The following is a 20,014-nucleotide window of genomic DNA, read 5'->3' on the forward strand; positions in this document are numbered from 1 at the left end:
TACAGGCTTCGAAAGTCATGTCATGACCTGCTTGCTCTAAGAAAGTGAGCCAAAGCAGATCAAAGAATTTTAAAAGTGGGTGAGGCAAGAATACTATTACACAACTATGAGTGTGGTCGGGTAAGTAATATGTAAGCAAACCAATCTCTGCCCTTGTTTAAATCAATCTGTCCTGTTACACCATCGTGTCACTGAGAGATAGCAGCATACCTGTAGGAGTTTAATATTTAGAAACTACCTGTTAAATGAACACAGTTGTGTTTTATTAAAGTGCGTTTAAAATTTAAATATCTGAACCCTGCTTTATATGGATCTCCCTTCTCTGACATCTTGACTTAACCCATTTTTCATTTAAAACTCGATAAACATAGGGCAGTGGTTCTCAACCTGTGGGTCGGGACCCCATTTGGGGTCGAATGACCATTTCACGGGGGTCACCAAACAACGCAGTCCGCCATTTTTTCCTTTTTCCCTAGCTGTCCTACTCCCTCTTATTGGTGGCCACACCCACTTGGGGGTCACCACAACATGGGGAACTGTATTATGGGGTCACGGCATTAGAAAGGTTGAGAATCACTGACATCGGGTCTTAAAAAAAATAGGGAATTATCATTATCCTTCTGCTGCTTTCCGATGAACTGCTCACCTGGGGCAGCCACATTTTATTTCTGTTTTATTTATTTGTCAAACAACAATTACAAATTCGAACGAACAAAAGCTAAAATGTGACAGGGACGACAGGCAGGTTAATGCACTTAGCACTAACTCCAAGGTAATCTTTTCAAAAGGCAACTGGATTTTCTTGGTTTGTTTTCTTTGAAAACATTTCGCGAAACGTTTTCAAATAAAAACAACGTCCAGGTGCCTTTTGGGAAAAGAGAAAAAAAAGCACCTTTGGGACAACCATGACTAGGATGGTTGAGAATCTCCACAGGCACATAAACAACTGTGCCAGATGCCTTTTGCAACGTTGAAAACGACTTAATTCACCACCAGCAAGTTTACCTTCAAGCTCAGTCAGCGCTCCTCACTCCTGTTAGGTCAGTGTTTCTCAACCTTGACAATTTTAAGGCATGTGGACTTCTGGGAGTTGAAGTCCACATGCCTTAAAATTGTCAAGGTTGAGAAACACTGTGTTAGGTTTACAGCGGCTCTCTGCACACGCCGGTACACCTTAAACCAGCATAACTGAAAATAAACCGAGACACGACCCGAAAGCTCCCCAAAGAGCTTTCACTGGAAGATTTTAAGAAGGGATTGGACAGCCACTTGTCTCAAATTGTATAGGGTCTCCTGCTTGAGCAGGGGGCTGGACTAGAAGACCTCCAAGATCCCTTTCAGCTCTATTCTGATTAAGGAAACAAGTTAAGTTGCAGGGCCTAGTGGGCGGCGGGAAAGACGCAAAGCCGAAGGGGAACGCATGTCGCAAATAGCGTTGCGTGTTGCGTGAGAGTGGCTGAGAAAGCGCAAAGTCAGTAAGTTGCAACACAAAAGCTGAGAGGGAGGAGCGAACCTTTCTGCTGCCCCGGGCTGAGCAAAAAGTGTGCTTGGCGGGCGGAACGGCTCTCAGCAACTCACGGTCGGCAGAAGCAGAGAGGTGCAAGGAGCAGAAGCAGCCCGGCCTAGGTCGGTAGGCAGAACGTATCTCTTTGGGCGCGGACTCGAGTGGATCAGTGGGTGGGGTGGGTGGGTGAAGGGCGCGCGCGCGACTGGAAAACAGGCGCGCTTTTGCAGGCGCCAAGTTCCTTTTGCCCGCTGCGCCCTGAAGGCGGATTGGCGTTTTTGCAAAAGTTGCGCCCGCTTGCCAGCTTGCTTGGTGCTAATTCCTAGATGGGAGGGTGGTTGGTGTGTGTGTGTGTGTGTGTGTGTGTGTGTGTGTGTGTATGTATGAGAGAGAGAGAGAGAGAGAGTTGAGTGAAAGCCGGGCGGTGTTTTCCTTAGAGATCAGCGGAGAGTGCAGCTCTCTCCACGCCTTCCATCTGGGACTGGGAAACCTGCTCATGTGCAGGCTTAGAGACGCGCACCGATCTGCAGGGCTTTTTACAAATCCGGAAGAAGCTCTGCTTTCGATAGAAGAGGCTGTCTGTAGCTCGGAGCTGAACTGTGAAGGCTTTTGGTGCGCTGCGAGCTTGCTTGCAGACATTTCATTGTCCCGACTAGGTCGCATCATTGGGGCTGGTGAGCTTGGGAGCAAACCTCACGCTCCCTCACACTGATGATGTGACCTACTCGTGGAATGAAACTTCAGCAACCAAGCTGGGAGAGCACGAAGGACTCCAGGCCTCTACTTCGCTGCCTGAATCCTTGATCTGTTGCCTCATTATGGGGAACGGGAATTCTCAGAGGGGCTGTGCAGAAAGGCGTGGGGGTTGCACACCATTCATTTCACTGGTGGATTTCAGTGCCCTGTTGCACAGCTTGGTCATAGTTCAGAGTGTAACTCAATTACTAGATAGTAAATCTGGTTTGATTGCAAAATGGAATGGCATTTGTATAGAACAGGGGTAGGCAACCTTGGCTCGCAGGAATTCTGAGAGTTGAAGTCCACTAGTCATAAGAGAGCCAAGGTTGCCTACCCCTGATACAGAGATCAAGCAACCAACTTATGTTAAGGCCAAATGTAGATTTCATTTAAAAAGAAAAATCATCAGTCCAATCCAAGCTGGGAGTAAACAAAATGGAGACTGCTTTAGGAAAGGTTCTTGTTTGTTGAGTTCCAGGACCAGACAGAAATATGGCTCTGGGGCAGCTAACCACATGGAGCTGGGAGTGGTGGGTTTTTAATACCCTCTTGGACTTTTGTGTTTGGAGTTCCTGTTCCTGTGGCATGAACTTTGATCTGAGCTTTTGAGTGTGTCCTTTTGGTATTCTGATGGTGGTGGGTTAATTGTATTATGTTCTAAAGGTCATGTCCTGCTTTCGCTGGGGCTGATGGCTATGACCTATGTTAGATTTTTGGGTGAGAGATTGCTGTTCTAATTCTATCACTCTGCTATTGTTAATTATCAACTCTTACTCCAAGGGATTTCGAAAAATCCTGACTTCTGCAGGTACTATTTGCTCATGAATGGGCCTGAATGGGATGATCAAATCTGTATTTCTACAGATCTGGCCTGCTTAGTTTCTGTTTGTGGCCATTAAGAAAATCTGGGCCTGCTTTCCTACCTTAAGATCCTTTGGAGAAATATAATATTCTGCCTTTTTAATATCCTCAAAAATATTTCCTTCTGGGGGGGGGGTGTTGACTTCCCACACTAGATAGTAATTTAATTACTAGACAGTAAATCTAGTATGATTGCCGAAATGCAGTGGCATTTGTACAGAGATTAAGCAACCAACTTTGATTTATAGCCAAACATAGATTTCATTTAGTGCCAGTGGACTTGACCTGCCTCCCAAACTGATTCGATCTTAGCTGGTGGGTCACAATTGCTCTGTCCTTGAGCCTAGGGGTGAGAGTCAAGGGAGTGGGAATTCATATTTGCACAAGATGTTAGTTAACGTTTGGCACAGAGTGAAGTCCATCTGCAAGATGCAACTGAGATACAGATTTCGCCACCTGTGGGAATTCAGTTTCAGCCTTAGCTGAGCCAGGAAAAGGGTGAGAAAGAAGTACAAAGGATTTAAGGCGTGTTACCAACTTTGGGGAGGAGAAAATGATTACAGGCCACAGTAGCTGGCTTCGCATCACATACCGTAGTGGTTTTGTGCAAGATAGTTTTCCAGCCAAAAAGGGCAGGAATATATTTCTTCTTTGGACATTGGGTTGATTCAATTTTAAGTATTTACATGCAGGTCATAATCTAAAGTTTAGGGACAGACTGAGATTAGTGGAAAATATTGGTTTGAAGTGTTGTTCGTCCATAGATTTCGATGAAGACCTTGACATCTTGTGGGTTATGGGCCATCAACGATGTGTCCGTAGGTGGCTAATAAGACCGATGTTAGCACGGAATGTTCTGCCACATACTGAACAAAGAAATGTAGACACTGTTAATTCAGCAATTGCAGCTCTGGCTTTGCGGAGTGCTCGCTTTTCTTGTGCCAAGATTGTCCTTCTGTGTTCATATGTCTGGCAACCCTGGTACACCAAGGTGCGCCATGTCGGTCGATCATGCGCCAGAAGTTCCCAAGAGATGGTGTTAATATCCAGGGACTTAAGAGAAGCTTTTAACGTGTCTTTGTATCGCTTCTTTTGTCCCCCGTGTGATCGCTTTCCTTGAGAAGTACCAGACGAGTGTAAATCCAGAAAAAAAATACAGTGCTCATTTATTTATTTATTTGATTTTCTTCCACCTGTATTGTTTTTATAAATACAGATAGTCGTCAACTGATAACCATTCATTTAGTGACCGTTTAAAGTTACACTGAAAAAAGTGAGTTATGTTTGTTTTTCACACTTACCAGCCTTGCTGCATTCCCCTTGGTTACATAATCAGAATTCAAACAGTTGGCAATTGGCTCATACTTATGACAATTGCAGTGTCCTGGGGTCATGTGATCCCCTTTTGTGACCTTCTGACAAGCAAAATCAATGGGGAAGCCAGATTCACTTAACAACCGTGTTACTAACTTAACAGTTGCAGTGATTCACTTAACTGTGGCAAGAGAAGTCATAAAATGGGAAAAAACTCACTTAACAAATGTCTCATTTAGCAACAGAAATTTTGGGCTCAATTGTGGTCCTAAGTCGAGGACTTCCTGTAGTTGGCCCCCATGGCACAACTTTGCTTTTCCAACCAAACTTCTTTAATTGCTGCAGCAACAATTTAGAAAAGCTGTAAAGTGAGGCCTAGCTTATCAAAGGCCCCAAATCTACCACAGAGAAGAAGAAAATCAACGCAAGAGTTTACAGCAAAGTAAAGATGAAAATAGTATCTTCAGCCAGGTCTGGTTGAAGTGCAGTTTATTTTCGTAAGTGCTATTTAGTCAACCCTAACTAAAGGTATATTACAGGTACTGTGTTTCACCATAAATAAGACCAGGTCATTTATTTATTTATTGCCTCCAAAAGAGGCACCAGGTCTTATTTTTGGGGTAGGCCTTACCTCATCTCCGCCACTGACAGCCCCACCCATTTGGTCCACTTATTCTGGGGCCAAAGTTCTGCAGCTGCATTCAGGCCTGCATTTTGCAGTCAGGCCTTTCCAGAAGGCCTAAGCAGACAAGTACCGAGCTATGGATTCAATCCATAGCTTGGTGCTCAACTGCTGAGGTTTTGCAGAACGGAGCAATCTTGGCTGCATAGACCATCTGGAAAACCCTGTGACTGAGAAATGTAGGCCTGGCTGCAGAAGAGGCCTCAGAAGAAGAAGTGGGCCGTCAAGGAGAGGCCTGGCTGCAAGGTAAGTGGGTGTGGGGTGGGTGGGGCACCCCCATACCCCCACCCTAGCTTGATTTTTAGGTGTGTACCTCACCCCCAAAGTGGGGGTTATTTTTGGGATAGGGCTTATATTAGGCCTACCCCCAAAAATCAAGCTAGGGTTTATTGCTGGTGTAGGCTAGGGGTCTGCAACCTTAAACACTCAAAGAGCCACTTGGACCCATTTCCCAGAGAAAAGAAAACATTGGGAGCTGCAAAACTTGCGCGCGCACGCACGTGCACGCACACAAGGGGGGAAAGCTTGATTGAAGAGTTTAATTAAAAAGAAATAGAGGCTGCTGTGCATGAGTTATCTCTCTCTCTCTTTCTTCTCCCCCTTTCTCTCTTTCCTCTCTTTCTCTCTCTCCCTCTCTTGGTCTCTTTCTCTCTTTCCTCTCCCTCTCTCTCTCTCTTTCCTTTCCCCCTTTCTCTTTCTCTCCCTCTCCTGTCCCTCTCTCTTTTTCTCTCTTTCCTCTCTCTCCCCCTCTCTTTCCTTTCCCTCTCTTTTCTTTCTCTCTCTTTCCTCTTTCTCTCCTTCTCTTTCCCTCTTTCTCTCTTTCCTCTCCCCTCTTCCTCTTTCTCCTCTCCCTCTTTTTCTCTCTTCCTCTCTCCCTCCCTCTCCTTCTCTCCCTCTCTCTCTCCCTCTTTCTCTCTTCTCTCTCTCTCTTTCTCCCCCCTTCCTCTCTCTGATCTTCTGCTCACCCGGCAAGCTGGCTTCAAGCTGTTCTCCAACAAGCTGACACAGATTCTTATTGGGCTGGCTCTCTCCTCCCCTTCCTGCTTCCTACTTCCTGCTTCCTGGAGAGACGCAGCCAAAGCAGGAGCCCCACCCAATAAGCTTGTCAGCTCGTCAGAGAATAGGGTGAGGCCACTCTCTTTTACACACACACACACACACAGAAAGGCTCTCTCTGTCTCTGTCTCTCTCTCTGCAAATGGCAGAGGAGGCTGGGAGCTGCAGGAGAAGGCTCAAAGAGCCGCATGCGGCTCTGGAGCCACAGGTTGCTGACCTGTGGTGTAGGCCTTACTTTTGGAGAAACACGGTAGTTTTTGACTTACGATCAAAATTGGGGCCAGAATTTCCAATGCTAAGCAAGGCAGTTGTTAAGCGAGTTGCACCTTTTTGGAAGCCAGCTGGGAAGATTGCAGATGGTGATCAAATGACTCTAGATGCTGCAGTTGTCATAAATACAAGCCAGTAGCGAAGCACCGAAAATTTGATCATGTGACCATGGGGATGCTGCAACAGTTGTAAAAGTGAGGACTGGTTGGAAGACACATTTTTCAATGCCGTTTTAATTTCAAACAAATGATTGTAAGTCAAGGACTAATTGCATTTAGTCTCTCCCCTGCCTCCACCAGGGTATGCCAGATGAGAGAAAATATAGTTTTGCTCAGTTGCAATATTCTTTATACGGTTCAACCTTTAGCAAACAGGAAAATATATTTAGAATGGGTCAGTCTGTAGTGCATGCAGTATTGCACAGTGTTGTTCTCCTACAGTATCATCTGCCTGTAGATGCAATTGCTTATGACCCAGTGAAGGTCTGAATAATGACATCTGAGCCAACAATTAAAACTTGGCCTGCATAGAATACAATTCCATGTATCTAGTCCTCTGAGGCAAGAACTCCAGAATGCAAGCTTGACTGTTGCACTAGAAGTGAATTTGCTTCCCTCTGTGAGCTCCAGAAATTAACTAGGGGATGAGTGGGAGATGCTTCTTCCTCATTTGGGAAAAAAACAAAATTGAATGCTTTTAAGCTTCTCTGACCAGAGTGAAGGATGTTCCTAACTAGAAGCAAAGAAAAAAAAAAACCCATCAAAGTCACCTTGTAGGGGAGATGGGAGGTGCAAAAAATTAGTAATAAAATAAGTAAATAAAATATTTTGCTGTGGAAATTGGCTTGTTAAGTAATAGCATGCAAATGGGTTGCACATCCTTTTGATTCAGCACAAATAATTGCTGCAAATGTATTTTTTGTTGTTTATTTGCAGCTGTATGTTCAGAGCTGAGTGGTCTCTCCATTCATTTAGTCATGCCGCTTAATGTTGATCAAGCTTGTGCAAAATCTGCATTTTCTATGGTGTTGGGATTCGGGCTGAGTGAAAGACCCGGTGTTTGAAGCAGGGCTCAGTTATGCAAGTTGGCGGGATGACTTAGGGTCAATCTTTCACTCTCCTTATAAGCACATCCTGATCATACTTTATTTGAGCTGTTGGGAGAAAGGTGGGTTAATGTCAGACCCCAAGCCAAGAATGATGTGTGGTGGTTTTTCCAAGCTGAGTTCTTTTTATTGTTTCACATCTACAGACAAAATGTTGTCAGAATAAGCACTGCATAAGAGAATAATAGTTGATAGGGACCTTGGAGGTCTTCTAGCCCAACCCCCTGTTTAAGCAGGAGACCCTAACAATTTGAGCAATTGGGTATCCAGTCTCTTTTTAAAAGGGGGGGGGGGTTTAAATTATTCTCCAAAGCACTAGAGGGCAGGAACAAGAAACAAGGGTTGGAAACTGACCAAAGAGAGAAGCAACCGGAAATTAAGGAGAAACTTCCTAACAGGACAGTTAACCAGTGGAACAGCTTTGCCTCCAGAAATTGTGGGCGCTCCATCACTGGAGGTTTTCAAGAAGAGACTAGAGAGTCACTTGTCTGAAATGGTATAGGACAGTGGTTCTCAACCTTTTTAATGCCGCAACCCCAAACTGGTCATAAGTCGAGGACTACTCAACCGGTCGTAAGTCGAGGACTACTCAACTGGTGCAGCACCGTTTGCAGAATGGGACTTTTGGTGGGCTCAGCAGAGCAGAGACAGCCTGGACAATTCCTATTGGCTTTTGAAAGCCAATAGAATTAGACTCTATTCAAGAGAATCGATTATATTGGCTTTCAAAAGCCAATAGAATAAAAGGGAATAGCACAGCTAAGGAAAAGGGGAAAAAAATGGTGGACTGCATTGTTTGGTGACCCTCGTGAAATGGTCCTTCAACCCCAAATGGGGTCCCGACCCACAGGTTGAGAACCCCTGGTATAGGACATAGGTTCTCCTGCTTGAGAAGGGGGCTGGACTAGAAGACCTCCAAGGTCCCTTCCAGCTCTGTTCTGTTCTATTTGCCTCCAGTGATGGAGCACCCACAGTTCTGAAGCCAAGCTGTTCCAATGGTTAACTGTTCTCACTGTTAGGAAGTTTCTCCTTAATTCCAGGTTGCTTGCCTCCTTGATTAGTCTCCACCCATTGCTTCTTGTCCTGCCCTCCGATGCTTTGGAAAATAAGTTGACCCCCCCCCCTTTTTTTTTTTTGCAAACCCTGAGATATTGGAACACTGCTATCATATCCCCCCTCGTCCTTTTCTTCATTAAACTAGACATGCCCAATTCCTGCAAGTGTTCTTTATATATTTTAGCCTCCAGCCGTCTAATCATCTTTGTTGCTCACTGTTCTATTTGCATCTACATTAACTCCCTTTTTTACAACATGTACTCTGTGTACTATTAGGGAGGGGCTGTTCCTCGCCCTCTTTCTCTCACACATTTGGGCTGAGCTGCCTCTTACTCGTCTGGAATGCACCCCCTCTGACCTGGGCATCCATCTTCTTAACCACATTCCCTCACAAACGTTCTTGGGTTTGGAAAGATTGATCCTGCTGCATGGTGTCTGGTTCACCTATCATGCTAAATCATTATGTTTGGCTTGGGTTTGGCTTAAGTGGGATGAGGATCAAAAAGTTTATTAGGCCATGACAAAGCTAAATTAGATGTAATTTAATTTTAAATAAGCAAAATTCCTAGGATTGGTGTTTTGAGTGTTCAACCGTTTCCTGGTTTTTTTTCTACACATAAAAGGCTGTGTATTTTATTTTTTTTTTTAGTTCTGGCGTCACAGTGTTTCTCAACCTTGACAATTTTAAGGCATGTGGACTTCAACTCCCAGAATTCCACAGCCAGCATTGCTAGCTGTGGAATTCTGGGAGTTGAAGTCCACATGCCTTAAAATTGTCAAGGTTGAGAAACACTGGTAGTAATCCAAGATATGAATAATCCAGAGAATGAGATGGCTGGATGGAGTCACTGAAGCAGTAGGTGTGAACTTCAATGTCTCCAGAAGATGGTAGAGGACAGGAAGACCTGGAGGAACATTGTCCATGGGGTCGCAATGGGTCGGACACGACTTCGCAATTAACAACAACAATTCAAGATAAGTCCTCTTATATCTACCAGGAGGCAGAAGTAGCGATGCAGATAGTCCCAAACTTACGATCAGTCGTTTTTGTGGCTATTTGCAGTCACGATTTAGGATGCTTTTGCCAAAAACCAGTGTTTACTTCCTTTTTTCAGCAAAATCACCTTATAGTGAACAATGCTTAACTGCCGCTTAATGATCATAAAATATAAAATCAGGCCTGGTTATATGATAACAAGAATAACAGAGTTGGAAGGGACCTTGAAGTTCTTCTAATCCAGGGGTAGGCAACCTTGGCTCTTTTATGACTCGTGGACTTCAACTCCCAGAATTCCTGAGCCAGCCATGCTGAGGGGAAAGGGAGAGGTTTCCAAGCTGAGCTGTGCTGGCTCAGGAATTCTGGGAGTTGAAGTCCACGAGTCGTAAAAGGGCCAAGTTTGAAGACCCCTGGTTTAAATATTTAAATATTTTTCCTCACAGTCACATGATCAAAATTCAGGCATTTGGGCAGGGGTAGTCAACCTTGGCTCTTTTATGACTGGTGGACTTCAACTCCCAGAATTCCTGAGCCAGACATGCTGAGGGGAAAGGGAAAGGTTTCCAAGCTGAGCCATGCTGGCTCAGGAATTCTGGGAGTTGAAGTCCACCAGTCATAAAAGAACCAAGGTGGCCTACCCCTGTTCTAGTCCAACACCCTGCTCAAGGAGAAAACCCTATACAGGTAGTCCTCAACTTACAACAGCTCATTTAGTGACCATTCAAAGTTACAACGGCACTGAAAAAAGTGACTTATGACCATTTTTCACACCTATGGCCATTGCAGCATCCCCATGGTCCTATGATCAAAATTCAGATGCTTGGTGGCTGACTCATATTTATGATGGTTGCAGTGTCCCAGGGTCATGTGATCCCCTTTTGGAACCTTCTGACAAGCAAAAGTCACTGGGGAAGCCTAATTTGAATTAACAGCCAGGTTGCTAACTAAGAACTGCAGTGATTCACTTAATAGCAGTGGAAAAAAAGGTTGGAAAATGGGGCAAAACTCACAACAAATGTCTCACTTAGCAACAGCAGTTTTGGGGCTCAATTATGATTGTAAGTCGAGGTCTACCTGTACAATTTCAGACAAATGGTTGTCCAATCTCGTCTTAAAAACCTCCAGACTCTCACAGTTTATGTCTATAGTTGTGGGGTTGTAATTTGAGGATTGCCTGTATCATATCATAGCTTGAATGTTGTCCTATCTACTTTCCTTCCTTTGTGTTTCAGTTCTTTAGTGGAAATCGGCAAAGATGCGAAAGATGCATGAAATTTTGGATAATGAAGTCACTCTGGCATTTGTTAGATATGGACTCATTGTTATTGGGAAAATGATGCTCATGAGCACAATCACTGCTTTCGTCCGAATGAAGAAAAAGGTGAGAGTTGAGGGCATGGAGTGAGACTTTTGGGCACAACACTTTGCATGACGGTGATAAGACAGGATTGATGGGAGTTGGGCTTTCAAACCTATCTGAAACGCTCCAGGTTAATCTATACAGGCTAATCCAGGGGTAGGCAACCTTGGCTCTTTTTATGACTCATGGACTTCAACTCCCAGAATTCCTGAGTCAGCTATGCCTACCCCTGGGCTAATCCATCATATCTTTGGGTTTGTAATTTATTATGGACTAACATTATGTACAAACCAGGCCTCTGTGGGTTTTTTTTTAATAAACCATAGTTCAAAATATCTTGTGCATAGTTTTCTTTATTCCATTTGTGTACTACCACAACTGAATCCTAACTCTCGGGGAGTGTAATATAGGTGTAATAATATTAAAGTATCTAAAATAAATTAAGATAAATCAAGCATCCATGATAGATTCATTTCTATTGGCATCCACATTAACTATGTTAACTACAGTAATAATAACCAAAGATTTGAAAGGGTTTGCAATAGTGGTGAATATCTGTAGCTTGGATGTAGAATGAGGGTGAAGGTTCATTCTCCAAGCTTGTGGGTTGGTTTCCAAACGTTTCGTTACCAAGCTAAGTAACATCTTCGGCGGAGTTTAGGGGATGTCAGTGTCAGTGTTCTTCTGTTTATAAGGGCTGCAGGTGTGGGTGTGTCAAGTGAGGGCCTTGTGATAGGTCAGGTGTGAGTCATCTTGTGAGGGGAGGTTACATCAAGTCAGTCATTGGGGTGAACTGGGGGGCGTGCGTGCGTGGGTTGGTTGAGGGTCGGTGCTGACTTTGGTTGGCTACATGGTTGATCTGGATTCTGAGGCGTTTGTAGGCTGGTTGTAAGTCAATGTGTCCGTTGATGGAATTACTTGTGGAATCAAAGCCCCCCCCCAAAAAAACTGGACCAGCAGTTCATCTCACAATGATCCTGAACTGATGTAACCTACCCATCACAAGATCCTCGCTTGACACACCCACACCTGCAGCCCTTATAAACAGAAGAACGCTGACCGTGACATCCCCTAAACTCCGCTGAAGATGTTACCTAGCCTAATAACTAAACGTTCGGAAACCAACCCACAAGCTCAGAGAATGAACCTTCACCCTCATCTTAAAAGTAATAGGACCCAATAGGAATGGGTGGGATTTCAGTTCCTCAGTTACAAAAAAATAGTATCATATCCTTAGTCTAAGGAAAGTGCACTAAAGATATCCTTAGACAAAATTAGTGGACCAGAGGAATGCTGTGGGTATAATTTACTTAGACTTCAGTAAGGCATTTGACAAAGTAGACCACAACCTACTACGTGATAAGATAGAAAAATGCAAGTTAAACAACATCACCACCAGATGGATCCGTAGCTGGCTGACCGGCCGTACTCAGTGTGTGGTCCTCAATGGAACCGCATCTAGACGGAGGGAAGTGTGTAATGGGGTGCCCCAGGGCTCTGTTCTGGGCCCAGTGCTCTTCAACATGTTCATCAATGATCTAGACGAGGGGATAGATGGGGAACTCATCAAATTTGCAGACGACACCAAGCTGGCAGGAATAGCCAACACTCCAGAAGATAGGCTTAGGATACAGGAGGATCTGGACAGACTTGAACATTGGGCGCTATCTAACAAAATGAAATTCAATGGTGAAAAAAGTAAGGTTCTACATTTAGGCAAAAAAACCCAAATGCACAGGTATAGTATAGGGGTACCTTGCTCAATAGTAGTAACTTTGAGAGGGATCTCGGAGTCCTAGTGGACAATCATTTAAATATGAGCCAGCAATGTGCTGCAGCTGCCAAAAAAGCCAACACAGTGCTAGGTTGCATTAACAGAGGGGTAGAATCAAGATCACGTGAAGTATTAATACCACTTTACAATGCCTTGGTAAGGCCACACTTGGAATACTGCATCCAGTTTTGGTCACCACGATGTAAAAAAGATGTTGAGACTCTAGAAAGAGTATAGAGAAGAGCAACAAAGATGATTAGGGGACTGGAGGCTAAAACATATAAGGAACGGTTGCTGGAAATGGGTATGTCTAGTTTAACAAAGAGAAGGACGAGGGGGGACATGATAGCTGTGTTCCAATATCTCAGGGGCTGCCACAAAGAAGAGGGAGTCAAGCTATTCTCCAAAGCGCCTGAAGGCAGGACAAGAAGCAACGGATGGAAACTAATCAAGGAGAGAAGCAACCTAGAACTAAGGAGAAACTTCCTGACAGTTAGAACAATTAAACAGTGGAACAACCTGCCTCCAGAAGCAGTGAATGCTCCAACACTGGAAGTTTTTAAGAAGAGACTGGACAGCCATTTGTCCGAAATGGTGTAGCGTTTCCTGCCTGAGCAGGGGGTTGGACTAGATGACCTCCAAGGTCCCTTCCAACTTTAATATTATTATTATTATTATTATTATTATTATTATTATTATTATTATTATTATTATTATTATTTTACAATATTTATAGCTTTCCTAGATCTGGCGAAATGCAAATATAATATAATATAATATATAATAGTAGTAAAGTTGGAAGGGACCTTGGAGGTCATCTAGTCCAACCCCCTGCTCGCAGGAAACCCTACACCATTTCGGACAAATGGCTGTCCAGTCTCTTCTTAAAAACTTCCAGTGTTGGAGCATTTACTGCTTCTGGAGGCAGGCTGTTCCACTGATTAATTGTTCTCACTGTCAGGAAGTTTCTCCTTAGTTCTAGGCTGCTTCTCTCCTTGATTAGTTTCCACCGTTGCTTCTTGTCCTGCCTTCAGGTGCTTTGGAAAATAGCTTAATTCCCTCTTCTTTATGGCAGCCCCTGAGATATTGGAATACTGCTATCAGGTCCCCCCTTGTCCTTCTCTTTGTTAAACTAGACATACCCAATTCTAGCAACCGTTCCTTATATGTTTTAGCCTCCAGTCCCCTAATCATCTTTGTTGCCCTTCTCTGTACTCTTTCTAGAGTCTCAACATCTTTTTTACATCGTGGTGACCAAAACTGGATGCAGTATTCCAAGTGTGGCCTTACCAAGGCATTGAAGAGTGGTATTAATACTTCACGTGATCTTACAATGGCCTTGCAAAAGGTGCTTTTACAGCCCATAAAGCATTTCTGGCCATCATAAAGCGCAGCCCACCACCACCACCCAGCGCAGTCACGTAACTACATTTTGGCCATTTGGCAACTGGCTCACCTTTACAACTGGTTGCCAAGTGCCTCGCAACTTTGTGATCATCATTTGCAATCTTCTCTGCCGGCTTCCCCAGAAAATAAATGAAGGGGAGCTGAAATCCTCTTTGTGACAGAGAGAAAGAAAAATTCTTCAGCAGGATTTCTGCAGCCCTACAAAGGTGCAGGAAGGGGATGAAATCTTTTGGTGGCTGCAGGGATGTATAAGACCAAACCAGCTGCCTTCTAGGAAGGTTTCACCTCCATGCGGAGCTGAAATCTGTTGGCAGGCAGCTTTTTCATTATATAATAATAGTAGTAGTAGTAGTAGTAGTAGTAGTAGTAGTAAAGTTGGAGGGGACCTTGGAGGTCATCTAGTCCAACCTCCTGCTCAGGCAGGAAACCCTATACCATTTCGGACAAATGCTGTCCAGTCTCTTCTTAAAAATTTCCAGTGTTGGAGAATTCACTGCTTCTGGAGGCAGGTTGTTCCACTGATTAATTGTTCTAACTGTCAGGAAGTTTCTCCTTAGTTCTAGGTTGCTTCTCTCTTTGATTAGTTTCCATCCGTTGCTTCTTGTCCTGCCTTCAGGCGCCTTGGAAAATAGCTTGACTCCCTCTTCTTTGTGGCAGCCCCTGAGATATTGGAACACAGCTATCATGTCCCCCCTCGTCCTTCTCTTTGTTAAACTAGACATACCCAATTCCAGCAACCGTTCCTTATATGTTTTAGCCACCAGTCCCCTAATCATCTTTGTTGCTCTTCTCTGTACTCTTTCTAGAGTCTCAACATCTTTTTTACATTGTGATGACCAAAACTGGATGCAGTATTCCAAGTGTGGCCTTACCAAGGCATTGTAAAGTGGTATTAACACTTCACGTGATCTTGATTCTATGCCTCTGTTAATGCAGCCTAGCACTGTGTTGGCTTTTTTGGCAGCTGCAGCACAGTGTTTGCTTAACAACATGGGAGATAGCTTAACAACTGCAACTGGGAAATGCCGTGATTGTGGTCATTGAGCGAAGCAGTCATGTTGGTGTTTTAATGTCTTCTTCATTCATTGATTGAGATTCTGGTCTTAATTGAGGACTACCTGTAGTCAGCAGTACTAAATCCACTCAGAATTATCCACTAGACCGTGTGAATAGCAGTAACAATAATATTAGTAACCATAATAATAATAGGCGTAGTAGTAAGCCAGAGTGGCATATCATTTCTTTCAATGCTGAAAAACTGATTCTAACCATTGTGTCACCACAGCTCCTTTATTCGTCGTGTTGACTCTGGCATGGTACCTCATAATCTATTCTTTTCTGTAAACCTTTCTCTTGAATAGGCGTTTGCTAATCCTGAAGATACAGCATCGTTTGGAAAAGGAGAGAATGCGAAAAAGTTTCTAAGGACTGATCCTGATGTGGAACGTGTACGGAGGTAATTCAGGAGCTTCTTATCAAGCACGCACATAAAGAAAAAAAAATACGCAGGGTGGTGGAGTGCAAAAGGCTCTCACCTTATGTGCTCGCACTTTATTTTCAATCACTGGCTTAGAAAAAATATTGATAGCGCCTTTTCTCGGTCCATTAATAACCCTGTTGTTTCTTTGATGGTCCTCTATAGGGGTGTGCAGAATGTTCCGTGACCGTTTGCTTGCACACTCCTGTCTCTCCACTCTCCTGGCCGTGTTTATGATAGCCTGTGCTATTGCAGCGTCTCGAGTTTGCATATTTAATTCCCACAGTCAATATGCGACCTAATTCACACCAGAAATTGGTAGTAGCATGAATTGGCCATGCTATTGTTCTGGTGCTGATTTCTTGAATACAATTTGCTGCTTCCCCTTTTTGTAACAAAACAAACAAACAAAAAAATGAATCGGATGGAAGGAGAAATTATCTCCAGGCTGGGATAACTAGGATTGCCTTTTCCCCCCCTCAAATTAAAAAAATGAAGCTTGAGTTTTTATTTTCATATGTTTATGATCTGATGAACAGATGGCCCTTAATCCAGAAGAAAAATCAGCCGTTTTTCTTTTGAAGATTAATGTGAGTTCAAGAACAGTTGTTAATGTGACCGGTAGAAAAATCCTTTGATTATAGACATAAGGACGTTTTTACAGGATCCAATCTGGGTCTGTGTCTAGGACCAGAGGTTTAGTCTTCTGACCTTTTGGACTTGTGCTGGAGTCATCCTTGGGGATCTTCTCTCTCACCAGAATGAGAACATTCTGGTGAGAGAGAAGTTCCCTTGAGGATGGGCTCCAGCAAACGTCCGAAAGCTCGGAAGACTAAATCTCTGGTCCCAAAGACTGGCCCAGATTGGATCTTGCAACATTATCCTGGGACACGTATATTGCCCTTCATTCATAAGGACACTTTGTTGGCATCAAATATGAAGAAGCCTCTAACACTGAATCTCCTTTGCTTCTTTCCCTTAGAATTCATCTCAACGACCTGGAGAACATTATTCCATTTCTTTTCGCTGGGTTCTTCTATTCTTTTTGTGGCGTGACCCTCTCTACCGCTTTGATGCACTACCGGATTTTTCTCGGTTCTAGGATCTTCCACACCCTTGCTTACCTGATACCGCTTCCCCAGCCCAGTAGAGCTTTGGCTTGGATGGCTGGTTACTTAGTGACCTTTTCAATGATGTACAAGATTGTAATGGTTGCTTTCACTATGTCTTAGAAAAGAAAGCTAACACTATTTTCAGCCTGTCGTACTTTGGAGAGTGCCTTGTCCAATCAATAGAAGAGAATATATTTTAGCTCTGGGTTGAATTGTGGACTCCTTGGTGCTCTCTGAACTTGTTTGTTTGTTTGCAATGTTACATTACCCAACTAGGTAACGTTATCAGTGCTACTGAGTGTGGATTTTTCTCCCTGTTTATATATAGTACCCTCAGTGTGCCACGTCTGGTGGGAGTGTGGTTTTCTCCTTGATTCGAGGAATTATCAAAGCCGTATAAATATGATAAATGAACCTTGCTGAATCAAGGAATTACTAAAGAGAAAAACCACAGCCCCATCAAAACTGGAAGGACAAGCTGCTCTATATAAATGGAACAAGCCCCAAACTCGTGAGCATTGATAATGTTACCTAATTGGGTAATGAAATGCCTGCGAACATCCAAGCTCAACAAGCACCAAGGACTCCACCATTAATTCTTCTTCAGAGAAACTCTTTCGTCTCTGCCTCCCAACTTTCCAGAAGGCATACTTGTGCCTTCAAGAATCTTGGACCTCTAGTTGCTTTTTGGACCTAACAGTTCTAGAACTCTTTTTTTTTTGCCATTATATGCTAAAACTGTTTTGTATGGAGAATCTGTCTTCCAAGGAAATGTGTCCCTGATTCTTCCTTCCTCTTAATGGAGCATCACTCAGTGATAGTGCAAATACTTGGTATCCTAGGCACAGTCTCTGTTAGCATAAAAAGTCAAATATAAGACAGTGGTTATATTCTTTTTTTCTCATTCCTTCCTCTCACTCTCAATATGTGAGAAATTCAGTGTGAGTGATTAAATCTGAAGCCATTACATACACAAAACATTGGCTCTGCCACTGAGGTGATTTCTCTCTACAGTTTTGCCTTTTTTTCCACAGTAACTGAGGCTGGTTTATCCTCTGTTGTCTTGTCTAATACCCATGTTTTCTATTTTTCAAACAAGATTGTGAGCCATGACGTACATGGAGGCAGGTTTTTTTGAAGGTGTCAAATGTGGAAGACTGACAGTAAGACCGTGTTCTCTAACTTAGGGCCATCCTGATATCTTATGGTCGTTATCAGTGGTTCTGGTTGGAAATAACAAACGTTGTAGACCACCACATTTGGAGACCCACAAGCTGGAGAAGACTATTACAAAGAATGGCCACTCTCTTTGACTTTCCAGTTACATCAGTTTGATGGCTGTTGGCAAAAACGAAACAAGGATGAGTTGGATTTCTGGTGTAATCCACTAAATCTTTCTTGGATTTGCTGGCAAAACTTCCTTGTTTCAGTGTTATGAGAGAAGGAAGAATGTTCCTCAGTTTTTAAGCTTTGGAACCTGGCCTACAATAAGCGATGGTAGAATCCCTTTTTCTGGGATACTATTTTTTCTAGGATATTAATTCTTTAATTTGTAATTTTTGAGACATTGCATTATTCCTGCAATAAATGCAGGTCATATGAGAAGCAAATAGGGCTTACTCTATGTTACATCTTGAGTGGTTGAGATGTAGTTTTCTAGATGACCTCAGAATACAACTCCTTTTATCCCTGGTGATTAGCTATGCTAACTGATGAATTTTGGAAGTTCAACAGTATCCAGAAAGCTATACATTTTGGTAGGTCCTAGGATTGTAGATCTGGGAAGTTAACTGTGTGTTTGAGACTCACAAAGCATGTCTCAGTTCCAACTCTTTAGGCCTGTTAACTTCTCATCGTCATCCTGAGTTGAGTTCTTGTTTGATTCCTGAATAGTAAATTTAAGCCAATGGTTCAGATTGATAGTTCCACAACATCTGGAGAGTCATAGGTTCCCCACCTGTCTTCTATGTTTTGAATGCACAAGGCCAGAAGCTAGAAGTTATAAACCAATTAAGAGAATTTGTACTTTGAATGGTTGGGCTTTGAATGTTTCACGATGTTTGACGTTCCTCGTGTTCTATCAGTGTTCCAAATACTTTGGTTAAATTTAAGTTGGTTTCTGTTCCCGTTTCTGTTTCTTAAGATTTGAACCTTGTGAACAACTTCCTTTATTCCTGCTTTCTCCTTCACATGTTGTCTTAGCTCATGCAAGCTTTAAGATTTTTAATGTGCACCATCTCTCTTTTGAGGGCACATATAAATGGTAATTTTCTACATATGCTATTTTGGGATGTATCTTTTTGAAGCATAAATAATAAAGACAACAGCAGGAAAAAAAAGTGTGTTGGAATTTTTGTAGCTGTTTTTTTTTTCCCCCTCGACTACAGTCAGCAAATAAGATGTCACAAAGAATCAGGGACTCAGAGCATCAAGTTCTTTGAAGAATATTTACCTTCATAATAAGATACCGCAAGCAATGCCAGTCCTTGTTGTAAAAGAGACTTTGATACAAATAGGTATTTTAACCAAGTGCTGGAATAAACACTGGGAATGAAATTTCTCTTTGTCTAATGTACCTATACAAAGGGGAATATTTTAAGTGGCCCTTACTATGTCTTAGCAGCTTTCTTGTAATTTTTATTTTTTAGAAAACAGAAGAGGCGATTGGACCCTTCAAATCTATCTCCTGAAAGAATAATATATGACCAGAAGTTTATATATGTACTAGGAAAGGGTGACCAAATTTAGTTTGGTGACACCACAAAACATCAAGGGTAAAATATGAGAAAAAGCCCTTTCTTGGCATAGAAAGATGGACAAGGAGATGTTCTCTGCCTTTAAAAAAAAATACTAACTCTCCATCAGATCCCAGAACAGGAATTCTTAAGAGTAAGTAGTAACACAATGAGCAACGTAACAATCCATGGAGTACATTATTTTCAAGAATAAGAGCATAATGATGTGGCCAAATACTTAGAAGTCACATATAGTATAATTAGTCCTCAACTTTTGACCACAATGGATGGGAATTTCCATTGCTAAATGATACAGCTGTAAAGGGTGACATTGCATCACTGCATTGCTTAGTGACTGCAATCTCTGCAGTCCTTAATGCCGTCGTAACTCCAGATGCATGGATTGTTAAGTGGGAAGTGGATGGTGTCCCGCATAAGCATGGGGTGCCTTGAGGGTGGGGGAAGTCCTGGGCAGGCTGCACGGGAATTATAACTGTATAAAATATGCTTTTATTGCAACTCAATTACTAAAGCAACACGTTAATGCACTTTGACCATATGGCATA

General features: G+C 42.9%; 1 protein-coding gene across 2 annotated transcripts; it reads left to right on the forward strand.

Moving 5' to 3' along the window:
- Positions 1-1,195: 1,195 nt before the first annotated feature.
- MGST1 (microsomal glutathione S-transferase 1) lies at positions 1,196-19,052 on the forward strand. Of its 2 annotated transcripts, none has more exons than XM_039324922.1 (4): positions 1,196-1,630; positions 10,816-10,964; positions 15,486-15,580; positions 16,584-16,833. In XM_039324922.1, exons 2-4 carry the CDS (start codon positions 10,839-10,841, stop codon positions 16,831-16,833), a joined length of 471 nt encoding a protein of 156 aa, XP_039180856.1. In that variant the 5' UTR covers positions 1,196-1,630; positions 10,816-10,838. The 2 variants fall into 2 exon arrangements, with proteins under 2 accessions (XP_039180856.1, XP_039180855.1); XM_039324921.1 differs by having other exon boundaries at positions 1,219-1,626; positions 16,584-19,052.
- The last annotated feature ends 962 nt before the right edge of the window (positions 19,053-20,014 follow it).

The sequence above is a fragment of the Crotalus tigris genome, unplaced genomic scaffold (genome assembly GCF_016545835.1).
Source record: "Crotalus tigris isolate CLP2741 ecotype Arizona unplaced genomic scaffold, ASM1654583v1 scf7180000024310.2302065, whole genome shotgun sequence".
Lineage (NCBI taxonomy): Eukaryota > Metazoa > Chordata > Lepidosauria > Squamata > Viperidae > Crotalus > Crotalus tigris.

Coding starts and splice junctions, on each gene's coding strand:
- MGST1 (XM_039324922.1), top strand. CDS start 10,839: ATGCGAAAGATGCATGAAATTTTGGATAATGAAGTCACTCTGGCATTT. Junction 10,965..15,485: donor TCGTCCGAATGAAGAAAAAG/GTGAGAGTTGAG, acceptor TCTCTTGAATAG/GCGTTTGCTAATCCTGAAGA. Junction 15,581..16,583: donor GATGTGGAACGTGTACGGAG/GTAATTCAGGAG, acceptor TCTTTCCCTTAG/AATTCATCTCAACGACCTGG.